General features: G+C 37.2%; 1 protein-coding gene across 1 annotated transcript in view; it reads left to right on the top strand.

Annotated features, from left to right (window-relative positions):
* The window catches only part of ATRNL1 (attractin-like 1), a 428,818-nt gene that overhangs the window by 7,900 nt on the left and 396,637 nt on the right, over positions 1-24,281 (top strand). The window contains exons 4-7 of the mRNA XM_014546342.1: positions 1,617-1,825; positions 15,231-15,405; positions 18,135-18,222; positions 21,977-22,232. Of these exons, the coding sequence (XP_014401828.1) occupies positions 1,617-1,825; positions 15,231-15,405; positions 18,135-18,222; positions 21,977-22,232 (728 nt within the window). The remainder of the gene's footprint in view (positions 1-1,616; positions 1,826-15,230; positions 15,406-18,134; positions 18,223-21,976; positions 22,233-24,281) is intronic.

The raw sequence follows: 24,281 nt of genomic DNA, 5'->3' as shown, positions 1-24,281 counted from the left end.
AATAACATGCCTCAGAATCCTGTCTGAGCTCACATTAGGATCAATCCTAAGTTTCGGGACATTGGTAGCACGTTAAGTTTGGTTGAAAATTAATTATGAAATTTAAAATTATTGGTAAATGATTAAGTGAACAAATATTAACTAGGGTAACATTTCTCGTAGCAGGAACTCCTCTGCCCTCCTGTGCTCCAGGTGTGGGGGCTGTGTTCGCAGTCCTCTGTGTCCAGACCAGACTGGATGCTCTGTGTACACTATATTCTTTATTTCTCACCCCAACAATTCTGACATGTGTGCATTTCCCCCATTTTACACAGGGAGGAATTGAGGCTTTCATAGATAAGGTAATGACTACATCACTGTCTCCTCTAAAATAAAATGTTTATTGAGCATCTACTATGTGTCTGACACTATATCCATTTTAAAAAAAATCTTGGAGTCCAAGGGTGAAGGGAAATAGCCAGAGACACTTTCTGATGCCATTACTAGAACAGCACAGAGGAACTCCATACATTTTCTCCCCTTTTCTTTACAAGTGTAGAGAATGATATTTCTTTATAAGTGTAGAGAATTTTTCACCGGGAATAAAACATTCTAAATATCTTGAATCAGCAATTTATTATAGAGTTGATTTGTCTCAAGTATGTATACAAGGGAGAATAAATATTCAATAGACTCTATTAATCAGTTAAGAGCCTTAAAATAATATTTGACAAACATCTCATCCTATATAGTAAAAGGGTAATATGCAAATTGACCCTAACAGCAGAATGACCAGCACGACCACTCGACCACTCACTGTGAGGCGCACTGACCACCTCTTGGTCCCTTTCCCTGGCTGGCAGGCTCCTATTGCCCGATGGTGAATGGGGAACTGGGCGTGGGTGGCAGGGGACACGGGTAGCACCAGGCCAAGGCCCCCCCCCTGCCAGTCGCCCCCCCCCCACACACACAGAGGGCGACCCGCGGCGGGGATGGGGCTGGCAAGTGAGCAGGAACGGCCGACCGCTTGATCCCTTCCCCCGGCTGTTAGACTCCGATTGCCCGATGGCAAATGGGGAGCTGGGGTGGGTGGCGGCAGGGGGCAGGGCCAGCTGCGCGCAGCCGGGGAAGATGGCCCTGATTGCAGGCCAGGCCTAGGGACTGTACCTGAGCATGAATTTTGTGTGCCGGGCCTCTAGTTTCTGTATAACGGCGTATAGATGGTAGCATGCTATTTAAATATTATACAACCAAATTATATCTTGGTTTCTCATGTAACTTCAAGTATTCATGAATTTAATTTTTTTCTGTAAAATATATATTCAAAACATCTGCATTCTTAAGCCTTTATAGAGCATTGTATGTTTAACTACATGTATCTGCAGATGTTGCTTGTGTAGCCCTCGGAAGTTTGACGTGTCTGTGGCCATATAAACTCATTGGATGAACTAAGGCCAGTTGAAAATAAATGTAGCTGAATTGCATTAGGGGTAAAAGGGTACAGAATAAAAAGTTGATATCACATTGTGAAATTGTGTTAAATATATAAGAAGACATACAATTACAAAGCCTACAAAATATCAACCAGACTTCTTTTTCACTCTTGAGTTTGAACATATATGAATTATGTTTTACAGAATCAACTCTTGTCCTAACAATTGCTCTGGCCATGGGAAGTGTACAACGAGTGTCTCCGTTCCAAGTCAAGTATACTGTGAATGTGATAAATACTGGAAGGGCGAGGCCTGTGATATTCCCTACTGTAAAGCCAATTGCGGCAGTCCTGACCACGGGTACTGTGACCTCACAGGGGAAAAACTGTGTGTCTGCAATGATAGTTGGCAAGGTAAGCATGCATGGTGTCATGATTTGGAAACGGATTCATATGTCTAAGAGATTAACGCGAATCTACACTCGTCTGTTTTGCTATAGTTTGCAACACCCCAATCTCATTTCTTTGTTTTGTTTTTTGAATGTTCAGTTAATAATCAACTCAATAGTTTGCTTCTTCAAAATACTATTGGTATAGATTTTGTCTATGTGCTGTTTTGAGAATCAAGGGAAGTTATATATGAAGCTCTTTTTAAATTGTAGGTGTGTGATCATTAGGATATTCTGTGATTTTTTTGTTGCCCGAATTTAACACGTGCTGCATTCAAATTTGATTTGTGATGTCTAGCAGTTTATTGCAAAAAAAATATATGCCTATATTAAACTTATGTTTTAGGAAATACTGCCCTCCTGTGGCTATTTTAAAAACTCAGCATATTTAAAAAGTTGATGATAAGAGTAAAAGGAGACATGCTAGTATGTAATACTTTAAACAATAAAGAATTTAAATAAAATAAAACAAACAAAAATAAAGAGTATTTCAGCTGCTTATTGCAAAAGATTCCCGAGGAAGCATTTCTAAATAATTTTTATAAATATCTATCATTAAAGATTACTTTTGGACTATGTTGAAGAGTTTTAGTCCACCTAAGTATTTGAGTGTAAAATAATAAATTTTGTCATTATGGAATTAAATGAAGAGATAGGCCTGTTATTCCTATACCCACCCATCTGTGGCTTCCTATGTGCTAATTATATTTACATATTGAGAGATTGCTTTGTGCAAACATACTAATCCTGTTGATAAGGGAACTTTGATTCAGGAAATACATATTAGGAAGTGACATGTTCACCTGTTATAATTTGGTCGTAGTAATAAGCAGTAGTTGCTATCAGACCTATCTAAGGAAAAACCAAAGGGAATGTGGTTCTCATAGTCGTATTCATCATTCTTGAGATACATTTTAAAAACGTGCTACTGAGTATGCTGAGTACTTCAAGGAATTATTAGGCTCTGTATAAATTATGCCCATCTTCAACCCATGTTATCTCATAAAAAAATCAGCTACTCCAACCACACAAAATACCAGTGATTACTTACTGAATTGAATTTGATTGCCTAGTATGATTATGACAGATACAAATTTCTTAATGTTCTTTAATTATAGGGTCGTGTCTCTTATTAAGTGGCTATTTTAATAATTTGTGACCTTCCTTCTAAAAAGTGCCTGGAGGTTATCTTTTTCTTTTCATTTCAGTCTTGAAACTAAAATAATCTTCTTTTCTAAGGAGAGAATGGTGTATCAAGAATACATTTGAATTAAGACTTGAGACGTCCAGGTATAGCTCATACACGTGGTGCTTTTCAAACTGCCGTTCGTTCTTCATTTTATTTCACCAGCCTTGGAAACACAAGGGGACACTTATTTCATACTGTTCTCTGTGGACATATCTGGGCTTTTCTGTTCTTTACTTTTATTAACCCTTTGAAACGCTGTATTTTTTTTTTTTTTTGGTTTGTCATATAGATCTGGTTCAGAATATTATCTTTTGCTTTTCTGGCTTTGGTTTATTGGCCTTTCGCATTTTATTATTCTCCTCAGTAATGCCTCAAATGATAAACATTCCCGATTCTTGTATGTCTATAAGCAAATGGAAATGGGGATGCAAAAGCAGTGATAATAGGAATAGTGTTATAGAGAGACACGTATTGTTTATAATTGTGAAATACGATAGATATCAAACACAGTCTGTACTGGTACTGATCCTTACCAATGACAGCCTTGGTCTCTGAGCTGAGCTGGGTGTTTGAGGGAGCGGGGTGCTTGCTGAAAGGGAGATTGTGCTTCTTTCGGGACAGGCCGTGTGCAGACGGTCCTTTGAGCTTCAAACCCGATCCCTGAGTCTGTGTTTAAGGAAGTTGGGATTATGACCAAAGTTATTAGTGGGAAAATGAGGTTTTTAATTCAGAGATGTAGAATGTGGAGGAATCACGGAGGGAAAAAAAGAGATTTGTTTCCAGGACATCTGGGGAGTGATGACAGAACTAGAGATATTTGAAAATGAGAGCTAAGGAGGCACGCTTCTGAGATTCAGAGTCCGGCAGTTTTTTGGAATGTGTTATTTGAAACCGGATTCTTTGGGTTAAAAAACAACAGGTTGTTGCTACTGCTATTATATTTTAACTAGAGGCCAGGTGCACGACATTCGTGCACTGGTGGGTTGGGAGGGGTGGGTCCCTTCAACCTGGCCTGCGCTGTTAGCAGTCTGGGGGCCCTTGGGGAATGTCCGACTGAAAGCTCAGGCCCACTTCCCACCACTGCCACTGTGCTCACCAGCCGTGAGCCGGCTTGTGGCTGAGTGGTGCTCCCCCTGTGGGAGCGCACTGACCACCAGGGGGCAGCTCCTGTGTTGAGCATCTGCCCCCTGGTGGTCAGTGCATGTCATAGCGACCGGCCGTTCTGATGTTCGGTCAATTTGCATATTACCCTTTTATTATATAGGATCTTTTATGTTGGTTAACTTTAGTTGTTCTGTTTGGTTCTATGCTAATGTACAAAACAAAGTGTTGTGTCCTGGAAATTAAGATTTTTTTATGAGAACACAGAGGAAAAGCGTAGCTTGCTGTCAAGTCTTGAATTCCCTTCCTAATATTTCTGTATGCTTGTCCCACTGGTCCTCACATCTCGTTTTCTCAGGTTGGTTTGACTGTGAACCCCCTCCTAAGACTGCTGCTCAGCCAACACTCTACTTCCCCCTTGAACTTTCTCATCTAACTCTTTCTTTCTTAACTATCTGCTGTCACTTTTTAAAATCATTTGAAGCATTTTCCCAGATCACACAGAAGTATATATTAAGGATAGAAGCACCATTAGAGTCAATTGTCCCCCTTTTCCTGTAGAAAGCACTTACAAAACCCTAAAACAAAAGTACCAGAGAAAATAGAAAATGCTAAATGCGGCAGTTTGAAAAGCACACAAGTTCATTGTCTGATGTTTACTTTTGTCATGTATAGATGTGGCAATGATATATGCATATTAAAGAGATTACTTAAAGGATGGGGACCTGTGTGGACTAATCAGCTTCTGTGACATTTTTCACATAATAAAGTTTGTAAACATCTTATTAAGTCAAAGGAGGGAAAAAGGCAACTTTGAGAAGCCTTTATGTTCATACTAGTGACCCGTCGTGCGAAATCGCGCAAGACCCGGGACCCCCTCCTCCTCCCCCATGCCATGGGACCGCCTCGAGTCCCGAAGTCTCACCCCATGTGGCTGGTGCACTACAGGACGGCCCCAAGTCCTGGAGTGACGCCCCTGTGCCCCATCTCCGGGCCATGTGCAGAAGTCGATGGCCCTCTCCCCGTGGCGCGCACTCGGGGCCACGGAAACCCCGGGAGAAGTTGTGCGAAGTGGCCACTGGCCCTACCTCCGCTGTGCCTGCCGCCATCTTGTGATGGCGTTATGGCATGAGGGTCAATTTGCATATCACCTCTTTATTATATAGGATGTACAGAATACAGTAGAACATTGACTTTCAAAGCAACTCCATACCTAGTCAATTCCACACCCCCTCCCGACCCAGACAAAGGAGAGCAGGTCTTTCATGGAGCAAGTTCCCACCCACTCCCCATTCAGGTCTGTTATGCACATGAGGACTTCAAGTCTGGTCAGTTCAGGTTGGTTGCTGCAGATGTAAATGAGGGGTATAGTCTGTGCCGTTCTGATTGGTCAGGCCGGGTCACAGTCTGTTGGTTAAAGGATAGTAAGGATGATGGAGCAAGGAGCTTCTCTGCAGTGGGTGACTCAGATGGTATGAACAGGCAGGGCAGACTGCAGACGCTTGAAAGTTCAGTCTATGGTTCTTTCTGGAATGCAAAGTGGGTAACAAGCCTCTCTCGGCAAAAGGCCTCTAAACTCTAGTTGTTGTTTTTCTAAAGTATTTGTAATGATTTCAGAGAGGAAGGGAGAGGGTGAGAGAGGCAGAAACATCAGTGATGAGAGAGAATCATTGATCAGCTGCCTCCTGCAAGCTCCACTCTGGGGATCAAACCCGAAACCCTGGCACGTGCCCTGACTGGGAATCAAACCGTGACATCCTGGTTCATAGGCTGACGCTCAGCCACTGAGCCATGCCGGCCGGGCTAAGCAACTTATTTTTGATTCTCTGAATCTGCACCCTCACTCATACGCAGGATATTGAGTGGCTCACCAGGAGGCTGGAAGGCTAGAGAAACCGTGGTTGGAGAGGGGCAGGCATAGAGAGAAGCAGTTCTAAGGTGTCCCCACATCTTTGTGTCACGTGGGAAGATTTGAAATCCTGCCGGGTCGTATCTGCTGGGCTAAACCTAGGTTGTCTTACCTGTGCCATGGCTGCCTAGAGAAACAGAAATAGAGAATTTAACTTTCCTGATTTGTGTAGTGCGAAGGGATCCTGTATCTGAAACAAAATTCACATAATGAGAGATTTTCCCAGACAAATGATTGGAATCTTCTGAACAAATACATTTACATAAAATATTTAAAGTGTAGATCATCATCATAATTGACAAGGAATGGGCTCAGTGGTTCTCTCTCGTCTACTCGGAAAAACTTAGCAACGTGAAATCTATGGTAAGATTGGACAGGTTGAAAAGACACAAACCAGCAGTCTTCCGGGGATGATTTTTTCTTAATCCATTACAGCAAAACTTTCCCCCTTATTCTATACAGGTGCAAAACAGGTTCCCATCTTCTCTATACAAGATAGTCACTTAACCATTTGAAGATGCTCCCCGTTCCTTTCCTATTCCAGATATCCTGCTCAGTGCTATCGTTCAGTCCTTTTTACTGTCTGTAGAATATTCTTTATGTTTCCACTACTACTTTTCAACCTAGCCAGCTCCGACACAGTTCTCGTATAAGGATTTGGTGTTTTCAGCCTTTAAATTATGTCACGTTATTTGATAGTTTTGTGTGGTGCCTCTGATTCTTCATTTAAAGTCACGCTTTATTTGGACTTATTTCAGTTTCCTGCATGTTCTCCCTCCCTTACTATTTCAATGCCATTCTCATTTCTGAACTTCCTCCTGGAATAGCCTCACCCCATTAACAGTCTAAGACCAGGTTAGGTCCCCCTGGTATATGCTTTCATAGGCCCCTAATTAATTTATAGCATCTGTCACATTTAGGTTTGTGCGATCCTTTGATTATCTTTCCTACTGGCATATGAACTCCATGAGTTAAGAATGATTATGTTTTGATCACCTTTGTGTCCTCAGCACTTTCTGTAGTCCCTGACATATAGTCAATTTTTTCCTTTTTTGATTGAATGAATGGAGATGTGTTAGATTGCTAGTGCCGTTCAAGATAGATGTTTTAGAAGACTAGTACTCCAGTACATTATGTCATTTGCTTGACATAGAAAACATAATTTTAAATATTGAGAGAAATGATAGAATTTGAGCATCTGGTTCTTGGGTCCTTTGTCTTGTATTTGTTGCAATCCTTTGGTTTTAAATTTTAACACTTGCCATTGGGTGGCAGTATTGGCTACCAGAACACACTTCAGCTCCACGGCATTATTCAAGTTGTAAAAACGTGGTAATTTTGTTTGTTTTAGAAAAGTAGAAACTCAAACGCATAAATATTTTAATCCTAAAGAAATCTTTCTCACTCAGTCATATAACATGTTAGGACATAGTTAGTTACTTTAGGATAATATATAAGAACTCTGGGTCCCAACACAATTCACACCTAGGTTCCTTTCTTTTAGAAGTTTACCTAATTCCTGAATACTTAAAGCCACTTGTTTTGTTGCTTCTGACTTAGATAAGCAGGATGAGCAAATCCTGCTCTCAATCCTAGCTAACTCTATGCTTGTCATTTTCAACTAATCAGAAGCAAAGTCTGCTGAGCTTTGTTTTAAGCCTTCCACAATTGAAAAATAAGTTGGAAACCACTGAACTTTGCTGATAGAAGGGCAGTTTCTTTTCATCCTATAAGAATACCAGAGGCCCGGTGCATGAAATTTGTGCACTGGGGGGGGGGGGGGGGGGGGCTGTCCCTCAGCCCGGCTTGCACCCTCTACAGTCTGGGAGCCCCCAGGGAGTGGAACTAAGCTGTCAGTCAGACATCCTTAGTGCTGCTGCAGAAGTGTGAGAGGCTCCCGCCACCACTGCTGCACTCTCCAGCCTGTGAGCCCAGCTTCTGGCTGAGCGGTGCTCCCCCTGTGGGAGCGCACTGACCACCAGGGCAGCTCCTGCATTGAGCATCTGCCCCCTGGTGGTCAGTGCGTGTCATAGCGACCAGTCGTTCTGCCAGTCAATTTGCATATTGGCCTTTTATTATATAGGATAATTGATCTAAACTGTAAGAACCAAGTATTCTTGGGACATACCAAATCTAATGTTTACCACTCACACAGTTCATTGTTCTTTAAAATTAAAATATTTTCAAAGTAGATGTAGACATTTAAAACACATTAAAATGGATTCCTGGCCTTTAGAGATTGGGTTTATGGCCTAAAGAAAGTTTAGAATGGAGCTTGAAACAAAATAAAATTTCTCTAATGATGTTAGAAGATAGAACTCTTGCATTGATGTTATCCTATTTTGCCTGTTATTGGAGCACTTCAGATTCATTACAAATATTAAATCATAAGACTATTTCTGGACTGTTACAGGTAAGTTACATATACTTCTCTTAAAATCTCCTTTCTCAGCGTATTTCTCCCTTCTGTTAGTGATCCAATTTCTGTTTAGGAAATTGCCTTTCACTCATTGAGAGTAGTCTTGATGGTATGAGATTTCCAGATACCTGCCTACTTTAATCTCAATTTTTCAGCTTCTTTTTAGAATTCTCTGAATTTCTCCATATTTTTTCAATAAAGTCCCATTTTTCCTAGCCAAAATTAGTTTCTGTGGCTTAAAACCAAAGAATCTAACTGATATCCTAACCCTAGGGATACAGTTAGAGAGTATATATATATTTTTTTTTCTGTTGTTAGAGTTATTTAAAGTAACAGAAGTGTATCTAAGGTGTAGAGTTATTTACAGAAATACAGCCTAACAACCTGCATTTGATATAGTTCAAAGTTGGCAGTATTTATGTACATTTTTAATTGAGAACTGCAAAAAGAAGATAAATAAAATTTGGCCTTTTACATATGTGCCTTGATAGAAAAGAAATATATATTTTCTCATGATGGCATAAATTAAATATGAATTTGAAGGTATGAGCCAAAACTGTCAAAAAGAAGTCTCAAATTCTGGAGTAAGATTTTTCTCCCTGAACATCCCTGTTTTGACTGGGTCACGTTTTGGTTTCTTTTCCTACTTTAAGTGATATAAGGAGACTCCACTCAGACCCTTTCTTGCTTTCAGAAATCAAAGCCTGCTATTAAAATATTAATCAGTAAATATTTATCTCATTGTTGGAGGAGATAAAATTTTACTGCTAGGTTTTCCATTCTGCATCTTTTTACTTAGCAGTTGTAGTTTTTCTAGTAACATTAGACATCAGTATATTCATCTGTTCATAAATGTGGGGCACCTTAGGAGAATTACTGTTTCACTCACTTGAAGTCATTGCATTTTTTATCCTTCTTTATGGAAACAAAGTTATTTTGTGTAAAATAAATACAATTTTTGTACTGATTTCCATTTCCATTATAAAATCAACCATAGATTCCTTTAGAGAAACTTTTTCTACTGTAAAACAGTTACAGCTTGTAGTTATAATGTGGGGAAGGAAGAAAGAATGTAAGTCAGTAGTTCTGGGATTGCTTTGGAAAACCTTTCAAACTTTGTAGTACTTTCTTTATTCTAGGTTTTGTCTTTGGCAATTATTTGCCAATTGGGTTTGTGATTATAGGATTGATTTTTTTTTTTGCTTGAAATTTTACTTTTTTGGGGGACAGGTATATATATAATATCTGATAAGACTAGTCTTTATTAACCTATTTTGCCTGTAGACTTAAATATACTTAGTATAATTGTGTATAAAATGAGGGGATTTACTTAATAATAACAATTAAGTTACTATTATGAAGCTTTTGTTATAGTATTAGGTATTAAGTACAATCTCATTTTATCATCACAGAATCCTCTGTTCTTCTAGGAGTGACCTCCACGATTAAACTGAAGCTTGGAGAAGTGAACTCATCCTGCGTTTCACAGCTAATAAGTGGGAAATCTAGGTTTGCTACCTGCTCATGCTCCTAACCTTTTATAGCTCTAAGGTTCTATTCATTCATTCAGTCATCCAATAGTATACACCGAGGCCAGTCATGTAGGGGTTGAAGGCTATATTAAGGATTTTTTATTTTAAGTCTGATGGGAAATTATGGAAAGATTTCGAATAGGAAATGATAGGAGGGCATTAATAATTCTAGTTATTCTGGTTGCCTTGTGGAACAGGAATGGAAATAAAGAGACCCGTGTGGAGACTATTGTAATAGTCCAGGTCAGAGTGGCTGGTGGCTTGGAGTAGGGTTAGTTGTAAAGGAAGAGATCAGTTGCTGGAATCTGTTAGAGGTGATAGAATGTAAAAATATTTATAATTGTAAGGTAGGGATACTCAGACAGTCAGAATGGGTGCTGACCTTGGGCCTGGAGCAGGGTCCTGGATGAGCCGTGCTGGCCATTAGATGTTCATTGTTGGGAGGTCTGTGGTCTGTGTCACCTCCGGAGGGGCCAGGGCAGCTGGGAAGGGAAGGCAGCACCCACTTCATTGAAGCATTTCCATGTTTGAACAGTCACAAAGGCTGTGTCCCTGCATACCTCATGGTGTCAGTCCAGGATTTATTGCTGGATTGGGTTTGGGTGTGGGAGGAAGAGAGAACTCAAGAATAGAATCAAGGTCTTTGCCCAGAGCAACTGGGCGAATGAAGTGCCATTTACCGAGATGATAAACACCAGTGAAGGAGCAGATTTGGGAGAGAAACGTCAAGATTTTAGTTTTGGATGAGTTAATTTTGAGATGATCATTAGACACCCAAGTGGAAATGTCATGAAGGTAGTTTGACTTCACGTCTGGAATTTAAGAGAGATTGTGGGGCTGGAGATACACAGTTCAGTGTGATCCGTGCATAATTCTACATTCTTTCCCCACAAGATCTGTCTCTCTGCGGCCTGTCACTAATGCCTGAAGTTACAGCATTAGAAATTCATTTATGCTGTTTGGATTATTAAACTACACATAACCCGTGGAAAAGGTGGCATATTAAATCTTTATGAAAACCCACTGTGATGTGAATCATTTTATGACATCCTTTTCGAGGCAGCCGAGGTCTGCCTACCTTGGGGAGATTCCCGTGCTGATGGATGGAAGTGGTGCAGGGGTCACGCAGAGAGGTTGCCTCAGAAGGCTTCCCATGACATGTTTATAAAAACGGAGTCTTGGGTCTGGCCTGTGTTGCTCAGTGGTTGAGCGTCTACCTATAAACCTGGACGTCACAGTTGGATTCCAGGTCAGGGCATATTGCCCAGCTTGCAGACTGGATCTCCATCCAGTAGGGGGCATGCAGGAGGCAGCCAATCAATGATTCTCTGTCGTTGATGTTTCTGTCTCTTTCTCCCTCTCGCTTCCTCTCTGAATAAATGAAAAAATTTTTTTTTTAAAAAAGGGAGTCTCAGATGGCTTTAAATGTAGATTTCAATGTTCGATTTTTAATGCATGGCTAAGGCTTTGTGTTTATAAAGCGTTCTTTATATTCATTTGTGTTTTAAATTAATATTCATTTTGTAAATTTACATTTCAAATCATTTGTCATAGAATGCAGAAAGCTACAAATTAAGACATTCAATCTTCCTTTAAACTTTAAGTTCTATTCATAAAACTTCCATTCTATTTATGAGCTTATGAGAGTAAAAGACAATCTGTAGAGTTTGGGTATAGACTATTTTTTTTTAATAATCTCTAGGAGTTACATAAAATGTGGTAGCAACAAAGATAAAAGAAGAATATTGACTGCTATTTTCTTTTGTGTAGAAAAATGAGTCATTTTAGATTTAAAAAAATCTTTGTAATTCTGTTTTCTGTATTAAATAATATTTAGTTTAAATAAATTAAATTAGTTATTAGGTATCAGTTTCCAATAACTTATACAACTTAACATTTGGCGGTTACAGTTCTGAAATTGGTTTCTCTGGGCCAAAGTCAGGGTGTTGTCAGGGCCACACCCCCCTGGAGGCTTGGAAAGAACCTGCACCCTGGACTCTCCCAGCTGCTAGAGCTGCAGTCCCCACCACTCTCCTGGCCTCCTTTCCCTTCCTCCCTCTTCAAAACGTGCCGCACAGGGTCCTGCATCAGCGGCCATAGCTTTTTCTTCTGTGGTCACATCTCCCTCTCTTTGTAGGACACCTGTGTTTACTTAGATAATCCAGCAGAAACTGCCCAGCTCAAGATCCTTAATTTAACCCTTTGCGGTCCAATGTTATTTTTGGAATTCAAGCAGTTTGGTCCAAATTAATTGACAGGATTGAATGTTGAACTTTTTAATGTTCTTATTACTCGACGTTGAATCTGCTCCTAGCACCTGGTCTGTCGAGTCAGCCTCGAGTTTGGACCGAAAAGGGTTAATCACATCTGCAAAGCCCCTTTGCCAGATAAGGTAACATCCCCAGGTTCCAGAGATTAGAACCCGGCTATCTTTGGGGGCCAGTACTCAGCTTTCCACAGCCTTGCTCTGAAATATTTTGCTGTAGTGAAGATCTCATAAAGATACTACTGATTTCAATATATCCCCAACTCTCTTAAGAATTTTACATGCCGGTAATCCCTATCAAACTGTCAAGAAATACCCTGGTATTATTTGACTGCATCTGACTCTGTGCTTTCAGATGTTAACAGTTTTTAACTTTCTATTTACAAAGAATTTCAAATTTATAGAAAAATTTCAAGAATAACAATAGCAAAGAATATTCAAATGTCCTTTAACCAGTTCACCTGTTATTAATATTTTACCCTATTTGCTTACTATTCCTGACTTACATGATTTAAAATAAATCCATATTTCCTTTTTAAGAAAATAAAATACAACAGGGTGGTGACTGCAGGGGGTAGCTGGGGGAGGGAGGTGGAGGAGGATATAGTGGGGATAAATGGTGATGGACGGAGACTTGACTTGGGGTGGTGAACACACACTACAGTGTACAGATGATACATTGTAGAATTGTGCAACTGAAACATATATAATTTTGTTAACCAGTGTCACCCCAATAAATCCAATGAAAAGGAAAAAAAGAAAACAAAACTTATACCAGTAGATATATTAGTTACATATAATGTCCATCTGCTCTCATTTCTCTTCAGTTAAATTAGAGGTTGGCAAATGTTTCTGTCAAGGGCCATATAGTAAATATTGTTGGCTGTGTTGACCGTATGATCTCTGTTGCAACTACTCAACTCTGCTGGTGTAGTGCAAAAGCAGCCATAGACAGTTCTTAAATGAATGAGCATACTGTGTTCTAATTAAAATTTATCTAGAATAACAGGGGTTTGCCTGGATTTTGCTCATGGGCTATTGTTTGCTACCCCAAGTTAAATGAGTTCTAAGTGATTCAGAATTGTAGTTAAAAAGGTTTTTTTGTTTTGTTTTTTAATAAGTGTGTTCCTTTAATTTCTTCGATTGCCATAGAATGGGTCAGAGAGTTTTCATTCAAAAATAATACATTTTTAAATATCTGACTTAAAGGATTGTGTCATTATCAAAGAGATAATCTAGGGTGTACTTAGTTGCACTTGAAAAAATACAGACTCATAGAATGTAAGCTTTGGAAAGGACTTTGAGGGTGAATGAATGAGTTGAATAAATGAATGAATGAATGGGGAGTGAACAGATAATAGATGAAAACTGTATGGAATAATGTTTCTCCAATTAGGGTCATTTTGGAAGTTTAAAATTTTGTGATTCAATGATAATCTATAATTTTTTGGCATAAGCAAATTTAAGATCAAGTCATTGATCTCATAGTTGAGTAAAGAGATGCACTTGATTGCAATGCCAGCCTCTGTATTGACTAAATTAGGATCAAGTAGTATCTCTTATTATTGGCTAAAAAGAAAATTATGGAAATGTGCTGATGCTTTGGTGACAAGCAAAGGTCAAATGCTGATATGGCATAATGTATGAATTAAAAAGGTTTATAAAGGGTAGAAGAAAGAAAAGTGATGGCAAAATTATCTTGTCAAAATAATGTAGATATCCTAAAGTTATGTGGGAAAAAATACTATAAAAATTAATATCACTTCATCCTGGGACCAATGATTTAGTGTGAGCAAAACAGTATCATTTATCATATGAAGTAAACATTAAGTTTATTGTTTTTAAAAGTTTGTTTACATGTACATATAATTTATAAATTTATGCTGATTTTATATTTATAAAAGAACTTTAAATGTAAGGAGTTTATGTTTAGATTTTGTTTGAGCATATTTGAGTTTCATTAGAATTAAAAATCATTTACAAGCCCTGGCCGGGTGGCTGCTCAGGTGGTTGGCGTATTGTCCTGTACACCTAAAGGTTGCGAGTTCCCAGTCAGGGCACATGCCTAGGTTGTGGGTTTGATTCCTGATCGAGGTGCATACGTGCAGGCAACCTCTTGATGTTTCTCTTTCCCATCGATGTTTCTATCTCTCTCCCCCTTCCTCTGTCTCTCAAATCAATAAAAACATATCCTCGGGTGAGGATTAAAATACATCATTTACGAGCCTTTAAGTTTAGTGAAAATATATTCCTTTGGGAGCATTCCTTCCATTACTTAAGTTTGAGAAACACTGATCTAGGCCAGTCTCCTACATTTAACAGATGAGGTAACCAAGACTCAGGAGTAACACCACGAATATGGACAGGAAAAGGCAGTGTTTTCTACTTATAGTATTTAAGTTATCCTGGCCTAATTAAAATAAGTTTATTATACATAATATTTTTTTCTGTTTGAGGATAATAAGCACTCCCTACTGATAACAATTTTGGTTATTCTTAATAGTGCTAAGAAAAAATGTAATTTTTATTTTTATATTAGCTTAGTAGTTTACACTTTGTAAATGCTTTCATCTCCACTGTCTTTTAAAAAATTAAATATTTATAATCACCGTTAGGGGATTGTTATTTCTGTTTTATCGATGAAGATTTGATGATGGGAGAGATAAGCAGACTTGCTCAGTCACATGTCTAGTAAGTGATAGAACTAGGATTATTTCAGATTTTGTGATATTTATTCGAACGTATCTAAGTCTGATTGAGTATATGATTTGGCTCCCTGTAGGCATTCCATTTCATGTTAGAATTTCCCCTGTAAGTTGTAGTTTAGATCATTTATTATGTACACTTATTACTATGATGAGCATTGAATTACTAATTCTCTTCATCCATATATTCTGGTTTATAATCTAAGTTCTTTGTTTAACGCATTGTGTTGTTTGATTTTTTTTTTATAGGTCCTGATTGCTCTTTGAATGTTCCTTCCACTGAGTCGTACTGGATTCTGCCAAATGTCAAACCCTTCAGTCCTTCCGTAGGTCGGGCTTCCCATAAAGCGGTTTTACACGGGAAGTTTATGTGGGTGATTGGTGGATATAGTTTTAACTACAGTTCTTTTCAAATGGTCCTGAAGTAAGTGTGTTTTCCAGATTTTTACAATCTATTATTTAAGCTGATTTTTTGGTAATAGGACTATCCTAAACGCCTATTTTATTGCTGCCAAAATTTATGAATATTTTTGTGATAGTATCTATTTGTTACATGGAACTTGATTTGAGAACCTATGAATTCAATATATCCATCGTTAAATATTTGTCATTATGCATATAGGTTTGTTTTGTATAGATATTTCATTACCTCTCTAGAGTGCTTTTAATAAATTCTGAGTAAGAAAATATTAATTAAAGTAAGGTGAGGCCAGGCCTGTATCAGACATTACGAGTCCTGCCACATAATATTGTTTTCAGAATGAAGTGTAATTGCCTATATAAAAATTCTGACCTGTAAATTAATTTTTCTGAACTTTCTGACTTTGAAATGATTTTACAAGCGTTTGTTGGGAGAGAGTGCCTGCATTGTAAAATAGATCACTCCTTTGCTGATGTCTCCATGGAGATTATCCTCTGCATGATTGGATGATGCAGGGACGACACAGATGGCAGCTTACCTGATTTATTTCAGCTGGTGATTGTATTTTATGAACATTCAATAACAGAACAAAAGAGCAAAAAGAAGAATAATTTGATTATCAATGTTGTTTTCAGGAGTGATACTCATAATATGTAACAACTGGTACAACTTGGGCACCATCCAATCAGAACTGACCCTAGACAATAAACCATAATGGTGTGTACCCAATAGGTTGCCGGATGCAGCAGAGAAATACACAGGACACCCAGTAAAACTTGAATTTCAGATAAACAATGAATAATTTTTCAGTATAAGCAGACCCTTGCAATATTCTTTTTTGATTTTGTCCCAAATATTTTATGAGTTCTGCCTATACTAAAAAAATTATTTGTTGTTTATATAAAATTCAGATTTAATTGGGCATCCTCAATTGTATTTGGTAGCCCTATCCACTGACAATATTAGTCCTAGTAATATTGGGTATTTTCAAATTCTACTGCTTATAAGAGGAGATTGCTTTAAAACTATGATTGAATATGACTCGAATTAAAGTATAAAATAAATAATTTCTGTAGGGAGAGAGAAAGTTTTAGGTACATATTTAAGTAGACAATTAGAATTCTATAACACAATATATAATGGATAAAATATAGTAGAAAGAATTGAAAGAGAGTTGGTGGGATTAAAATGAATTGCTAAGATAGGAAAAGAACCTGAAGAAATGAGTTTTAAATGTGGAAACTAAAAGGAAATTAACTATGATTAATGAAAATGAAAAGTCTGTGAAAATAAAGTAAAATGGTTTTTGCATTTTTAATGAGCTATAAGAAAGAACAAAGAAGAATACAAAAGACCAATGTGATCCACAAAGCCCAAGATATTTACTCTCTGGCCCTTTACGGTAACTTGGTGGAAAGCAGTGTGTTGGGTGCAGATGCTGGTAGGGAGGTAGACGTAGCTGAGTGAGTCTGTGAAAGTTATGTTCTGATTGATTCTATTCCCTCATTTGTTTCATTCACACGTATCTTCTAATTCCAGTGTAGGAAAGAAGTTAACCATAATGCTGAAAACAGTTGTTGGTAACCTTCCCTTTTTGTGTGTAAAGAGAGCTTGCTTGTTTTCCCTGATAAGTTGGAGGAAGAAAGAGAAGAGATGATAATTGATAGTGAGCTTCTTAAACAAGGTCCTAGTCAATTCTTGGCTGGATGCTTCCCTCTATATTTTGTCAAATTGAAGAGATGTGAGGGTAGAGCAGGGGTCCTCAAACTTTTTAAACAGGGGGCCAGTTCATTGTCCCTCAGACCGTTGGAGGGCCGGACTATAGTTTAAAAAAAAAACTATGAACAAATTCCTATGCATACTGCACATATCTTATTTTGAAGTAAAAAAACAAGATATGTTTGTGTGTAGGAAATAGGTACTTCTTGGTTAACTTATATAATGCTGAGCTACATGCATGTAAAAGAATAAAATTGAATACATAAAGCAAATGGCTATTTTAAAAATGGAGAGAATTTCCATCCATTTCCAAAGGAAAGAGCTGGCTCTTTTTTTTGCTTCTGTGAAATTTATTATTATTATTATTATTACTATTATTATTATTTCATTGAACTTATTGGGGTTATATTGGTCAATAAAATTATATAGGTTTCAAGTGTACAAACCTACAACACAGCATCTGCACATTGCATTCTGTGTTCATCATCCAAAGTCTAGTCTCCTTCCATCACCATTTATCATCTCCCTCTTCCACCTGCCTCCACCCCCCTTCCCAAAGGTAATCACCATTAGTTGACTGTCTGTTCCATGAGGTTTTTTTTTGGTTTAATCCCTTCACCTATTTCATCCACCTCACCAACCCCTCTCCCTTCTGAGAGCTGCCAGTCTGTTCTCTCTCTCTTTTTTTTTATTTAAAAATATAGACCAGCTTACTATTGTTTAGGTGAAGCAATTGGCTGAAATTATTAAAGCAATTGAGCCAATTAATTCCAATAATAAATAGTCAAGTTAATGTATACTATACATTTAGGTGGTTGAGTCCTAATTTAAAGTAGGTATATCTTGAATGTCTTTATGAAAAACATCTAATATGGTACATGAAATTATGAGCTTGTTAGTTCTAATTGTTTTGAATTTAATGAATACTTGAATACAGACAAAGAAAACATATGCAGATTGAAAAACCAAACAGGAATCTTAGATTATGAAGTTATTTCTTTTCTTGGTTCTAGTTACAATTTAGAAAACAGTATATGGAATGTGGGAACTCTGTCCAGGGGACCGCTCCAGAGGTATGGACACTCTCTTGCTTTGTATCAGGTATGGATCTTGTTTTTTAAATTAAAAAAAAATTTTGAGTTTACTTTGGTGGAAAAAATACTAAATCTCAGATTTATTTCAAACACCTAATGAGAACAATAGATCATATGGATCACAATAACTTGAGATGTCACAGACTCATACTATTTTAGTAAAAAATAAAAAATAGATTTTTTAGTATGATTTGCCATTGAACAAGAGAAGAAGCAAAGATTGAGTTTTTGTCCTTAGCTTGATTCCTAGTCATCAGGTCAGTCACTTTTCTTTTTAATTGTGGTAAAATTAAAATTTACCTTTTTAACCATTTTTAATTAGAGTTCAGTGGCATTAGGTAGGTACATTCAAATTGTTGTGCAACCATCACCACCATTAGCTCCAGACTTTTTTTGTCTTAAAGCTGAAGCCTTATACCCATTAACAGTTCCCCTCCTCCAGACCCTGATTACCATCATTTCACTTTCTGTCTCTGTGAATTTGACTACTCTGGGGACTTCGCATACGTGGACTCATACAGCATTTGTTCTTTCATGACTGGCTTATTTCACCTAGGATAATGTTCCCAAGGTTTATCCATATTGTGGCGTGTGTCAGAATTTCATTCTTTTTAAAGCCCGAGTAATAATCCCTTGTATGTACATACCACATTTTGTTTATTTACCCATCAATAAATAACTTGTTTGCCTTTACCTTTTTGGCTATCGTGAATAATGCTGCTATCAACACAGGTGTACAAATATGTGGCTCCTGTCCCTATTTTCAATTTTTGGGATAGAAATTGCTGGATTATATGATAATTCTATTTTTATTTTTTGAGTAATTCCCATATTGTTTTCTGCAGCTGCTGCACCATTTTACATTCCCACCAGCACTGCACAAGGGTTTCAATTCCTCCATGTCCTTGTCCACACTTGTTATTTTTTGGAACAGTTTTATTGAGATATAATTCACTGATTTTAAATGGGTATAATTGAATGGTTTTCAGAGTTGTGCAACCATCTCTTGAAGATTGTGCCAAATTGCAGACTTGTGCAATCAAGTTTAGAACATTTTTATCACCTCACAAAGAAACCCTGTATCCTTTACCTATCACCCCAAACCTCCTCATCCTCCCAGCCTTAAGCAATCATGAATCTACTTCCTATCTGTGTTGATTTGTCTACTCTGGACATTTCATATAAATGAGATTGTGTACTATGTGGGTTATGACTTACATGTTGTAGCATGTATCAGTACTTCATTTTTATGTCTAAATAATATTCTATTGTATGGACGTACTACATTTTGTTTATCATTTCATCAATTGATGGACATTTGGGTTATTTTCACCTTTTAGCTCTTATTGAACAGTGCTGCTATGAACATTTATGTATATGGTTTTGTGAGGACATATGCTTTCATTTCTCTTGAGTATACTAGTATATTTAGTATTGGAATTGTGGATCCAATGGTAACTCTATGTTTAGTTTTTGGAGAAACTGCCACGGTTTTCCAGACTGGCTATACCATTTTACATTTCCTCCAGCCATGTATGAAAGTTCTAATTTCTAGGGATTCTCACCAGCTCTCATTAGTATCTGTCATTTTTATTATAGCCGTCCTATTGAGTGAGAAGTGATATCTCTTGTGTGTTGATTACATTCCCTGTTGATGAATGATGTTGAGCATCATTTCTTGTGCTTACTGTCTGTCTGTATTTTCTTTGGAGAAATGTCTATTCAAGTCCTTTGCCCATTATTAAATTGGGTTATTTGTCTTTTTATTATTGAGATGTAAAGTGTTCTTTATGTATTCTAGATACAAGTCCCTTTTAATTTGCAAATATTTTCTCCCATTCTGTGAGCTTTCATTGTCTTGATGGTGTTGTTTGAAGCACAAAAGTTTTTTGTTTTTTTAATTTTGATGAAATCCAATTTATCTTTTCCCCCTTTTGTTGTTTGTGATTATGGTGTCATACCTAAAAATCCAGGACCGTAAAGGTTTACTCCATGTTTTCTTTTAAGAGTTGTATGCTTTGGCTCTTACATTTAGGTCTTTGATTAATTTTGAGTTAAATTTTGTATATGGTGTGCAGTAAGGGTTCACGTTCATTCTTTTGCATGTCACTATTCAGAGTTCTCTTAGCACCATTTGTTAAAGAGACTATTCTTTCTCCATTGGCTGTCTTAGCACTCTTGTCAAATATCAGTTGGCCATATTATGTATGGATTTATTTCTGGACTCTCAGTTCCATTGATTTATATGTCTGTCTTTATGCCCGTAGCACACCCTCTTGGTTACTTTTTCTTTGTAGTAAGTTTTTACATAGAGAAGTGTGAGCCCTCCAATTTTTTGTTTTTTCAAGATTGTTTTGATATTCTGGGTGCCTTGTAATTTCATGTGAATTTTGGAATCAACTAGTCAATTTCTACAAAGAAGTCACCTGGAATTCTGTTAAAGATTGCATTGAATCTGTTGTTCAGTTTGGAGAGTATTGCCTTCTTAATAAGTCTTTTGAACCATGAACATGGGATGTCTTTTCATTTATTTAGATATTAAAAGATTTCTTTCAACAATTTTTTGTTGATTCCAGAGTAAGTTTAGAATTTCTTTTGTTAGATTTATTCCCAAGTATTTTATTTTTTGATGCATTTGAAATGGAATTTGTTTTACTTATTTTTATTTGTAGATTGTTCACTGCAAGTGTATAGAAATATAATTGGTTTTTGCACATTGATCTTGTATTGTGCAATGTGGTTGAACTCATTTATTAGCTCTAATTGTTTTTTTTTTTGGGGGGGAGATTTCTTAGTATTGTCTATATATAAGTTCATATCTTCTACGAATAACAATATTTTGCTTCTTTTTCAATCTGGTTGTCTTTATTCAATTTTTGCCAATTTGCTCAGGCTAACACCTCGAGTACAGTGTGGAATATAAGTCCTGACCTTAGTGGGAAAGCGTCTGCTCTTTCATCATTCAGTATAATATTAGCTGTGTGTTTTTCTTAGATGATCTTTATTAGGTTGAAGAAATTCCTTTCTCTTCTTAGGTTGTTGAAATAGTAATGATTTGTATTATTTATGCATCATTCATTTTAGTCCTATGTGATTAAAGTTATTTGTATAATTTATAAGTGCTATAAAGCATCTGCCCATGGCCATGGGAAGTGGTAATAAAAATGTACTCCATTCAATACACAGACGTGGTCTACCTTTTTGTGAACTGTGCTTGATGAAAGCAGTGAATGATCCAGAACAGCACAGAGCAGTGTACATCCATGGCAACATTCCAGTGTGACAGCTAGCGACTCAGTAACTAGGAAAATTAAAAATATGCTTAATTGCCTGGCTGGTGTAGCTCAGAGGTTTGAGCATCAACCTATGAACCAGGTGGTCAGGGTTCAATTCCAGGTCAGGGCACATGCCCGGGTGTGGGGTGTGGAGGAGGTAGCCGATCAATGATTCTCTTTCATCATTGATATTTCTATCTCTCTCTCCCTCTCCCTTCCTCTCTGGAAAAAAAAAGGTTAATTGACTATATAATATAATTTTTTAAAATATCTTTTTGAAAGCATGGATTTCCCCCCCTTTCTTGTGAGTAAAAGCATTATTTTTCATTAGTCATGTGTTCCCATTTGACTTTTTACAAATAGGAAGTATGCCTTATGCATGTTGTGAGTGATTGCTAAGACTATGTTTAAATTTAGCCTTCATTCTAATTTTTAATTTATATTGCTAAGAAATATACTTGTTAATACTTGTTTTTTAATTTACAGGAAAACATCTTTATGTATGGAGGCAGAATTGAAACAAATGAAGGCAATGTCACAGATGAGTTATGGATTTTTAACATTCATAGTCAGTCCTGGAGCACAAAAACTCCCACTGTTCTTGGGCACGGGCAGCAGTATGCTGTGGAGGGGCATTCGGCACATATTATGGAGCTGGATAGTGGAGATGTTGTCATGATCATAATATTTGGATATTCTGCAATATATGGTTATACAAGCAGCGTACAGGAATACCATATCTGTGAGTTACTTTGAATGTGTAACTGTAAAGTCTTTATTGATTGTGCACATTTTTATCTTTAAAATCTTCATATGAATTTAGTCAAAATGGTTATTGAAATAAGAATTATAAGCCAAGAATTAATACTTGTTAATATAATTTTTTTGGTTTTGTGTTAGATTTTGTACTTTAATACTTAAGTTTATCTTCTTAGCCAAATGTGGGGAAATGTTACAGAAGTTACATTTTCTAAGAACTGAGAATATTTTTAAATATGTGAAATTCCAATAGGTGGTGCTACATCTTTGGTTTTTACTTGTGGACTCAGAGCTAAAACTAACCCAGTCTCTTTACTATGCATTCCATGATTTCAGGATTTTTAAAAATACGTATTTTTATTGATTTCAAAGAAGAAGGGAGAAGGAGAGATATATAGAAACATCAGCAGTGAGAGAGGTTCGTTGATCAGCTAGCTGCCTCTTGCATGCCCCATACTGGGGATTGAGCCTGCAACCTGGGCATGTTCCCTGATGGGGAATTGAACCATAGGTCGATGCTCAATCATTGAGCCATGCTGGCCGGGCAGGATTTTTTATTTTTCAGGGTTCTGTTCCTAGTCTTACTGCAGTGTCTCTCTGTATGTATTAGTCTTAGAGGAAGCTCTTGAGAGTCTGTCGGCTTCTGTGAAAGATTATTATCTGATGCGTGAAGGTGTCGGTGGCAATCTACATGTGACTGCATGATATTCTTAAATACTCTTATTCGTTTTTCTGGCACTTTATTTTTTTAAAATTCTTTATGAAATTTTCAAACAGTTGTAAGTTTTTAAAAAAATTTGTTTACAAATATATGTACCCTGTTAGTCACTACTTAGATTCAAGAACATATTCCATATCTGGCCTTGACCGGTATTTTGGACTCAAGGTTTTGCTTTTTTTGTGTAACTATACAGGGTGATCTGTTTCTCCTCCATGTCTCCAGTACAGCTGGGCTGAAAGTGGGATATGCATCCTCCTTCCTATTGTCATTTACACTCTATTTCTACGCCTTCCTCCTTTGAATCACTCAGCTTTGAATTGTATGTCATTAGACTATACCACCTGTTTCTTCGCCTTCTTGTCTTCTGTAGCTCCTAGGATCACTGTTTTATTCCTTGAAGGAGTTAGCATCCGGCTCACTGTCACTCCATCCCATATACATTAACCAAATATTTCTATGATTTCAGTATCCACTTTAATAATTCTTCCAATACTTGGCTTCTCAATTTTTTGATCTCTCTCCCCAAGATCTTGTTTTTCATCCTACTTGAATCAGTCTTGCCCATTGTCCTACCTGCAATGAATTCCATAATTCAGATGTCTTATTCCAGTGCCTCCAGCTTACTCCTGCTAGTCCCCACACTGGTAATTCTTCAACTGTCCCAGGGCTTGTAGTTCACTAGCCTCCTTTCAGGTGTTCACTATCTCTCCCTCTCTCTGTCCATACTTACCTCTACACTTACCAGGCTTTACGTTCATAATCACCAATCTCTCTTCCAACTCTTCATCATGACTCTTTCATACATTTTTCTCTCTCTTCAAACTTCTAACATGTCCTTCATCTGATGACCTTACTCACTGTTTTACTGAGAAAACAGAAGCAGTCTAAAGAGGATTCCTACTGAAGGGAACATTTTGGAGTGCAGTGGTTAAAAAGTAACGGTGCATTGAATAAACCTGCTTACATGCATTATTGTTGTAACAAATTCATGATAGCATGGAAGCTAGTGTGGCTGTCATTCTACTTTTTCAGATGAGCCCAAGAGTTGTTTCAGCAAGAGCTAAGTTACAAGGGACATCTGTAATACTTTAACAATAAAGATAATTTAAAAAAGGAGTTAAGTTACAAATAGCCTATATAGAAAGGTTTTGTTTGATTTTGTTATTTTAATTTTATGATGATGTTCATGGAGTGTTGTGGGTATTATTTCCATATTTTGTAACTTACTGAAATTTTCTTTGTGGCTTAATTTTCATAAATACTGTACAGACACTTGAAAAGAAGGCAAATGTTATAATTTTAAGTTATGGT

The sequence above is a fragment of the Myotis brandtii genome, unplaced genomic scaffold, assembly GCF_000412655.1.
Source record: "Myotis brandtii unplaced genomic scaffold, ASM41265v1 scaffold441, whole genome shotgun sequence".
NCBI lineage: Eukaryota > Metazoa > Chordata > Mammalia > Chiroptera > Vespertilionidae > Myotis > Myotis brandtii.
This window is presented reverse-complemented; position numbering and strand designations above follow the sequence as displayed.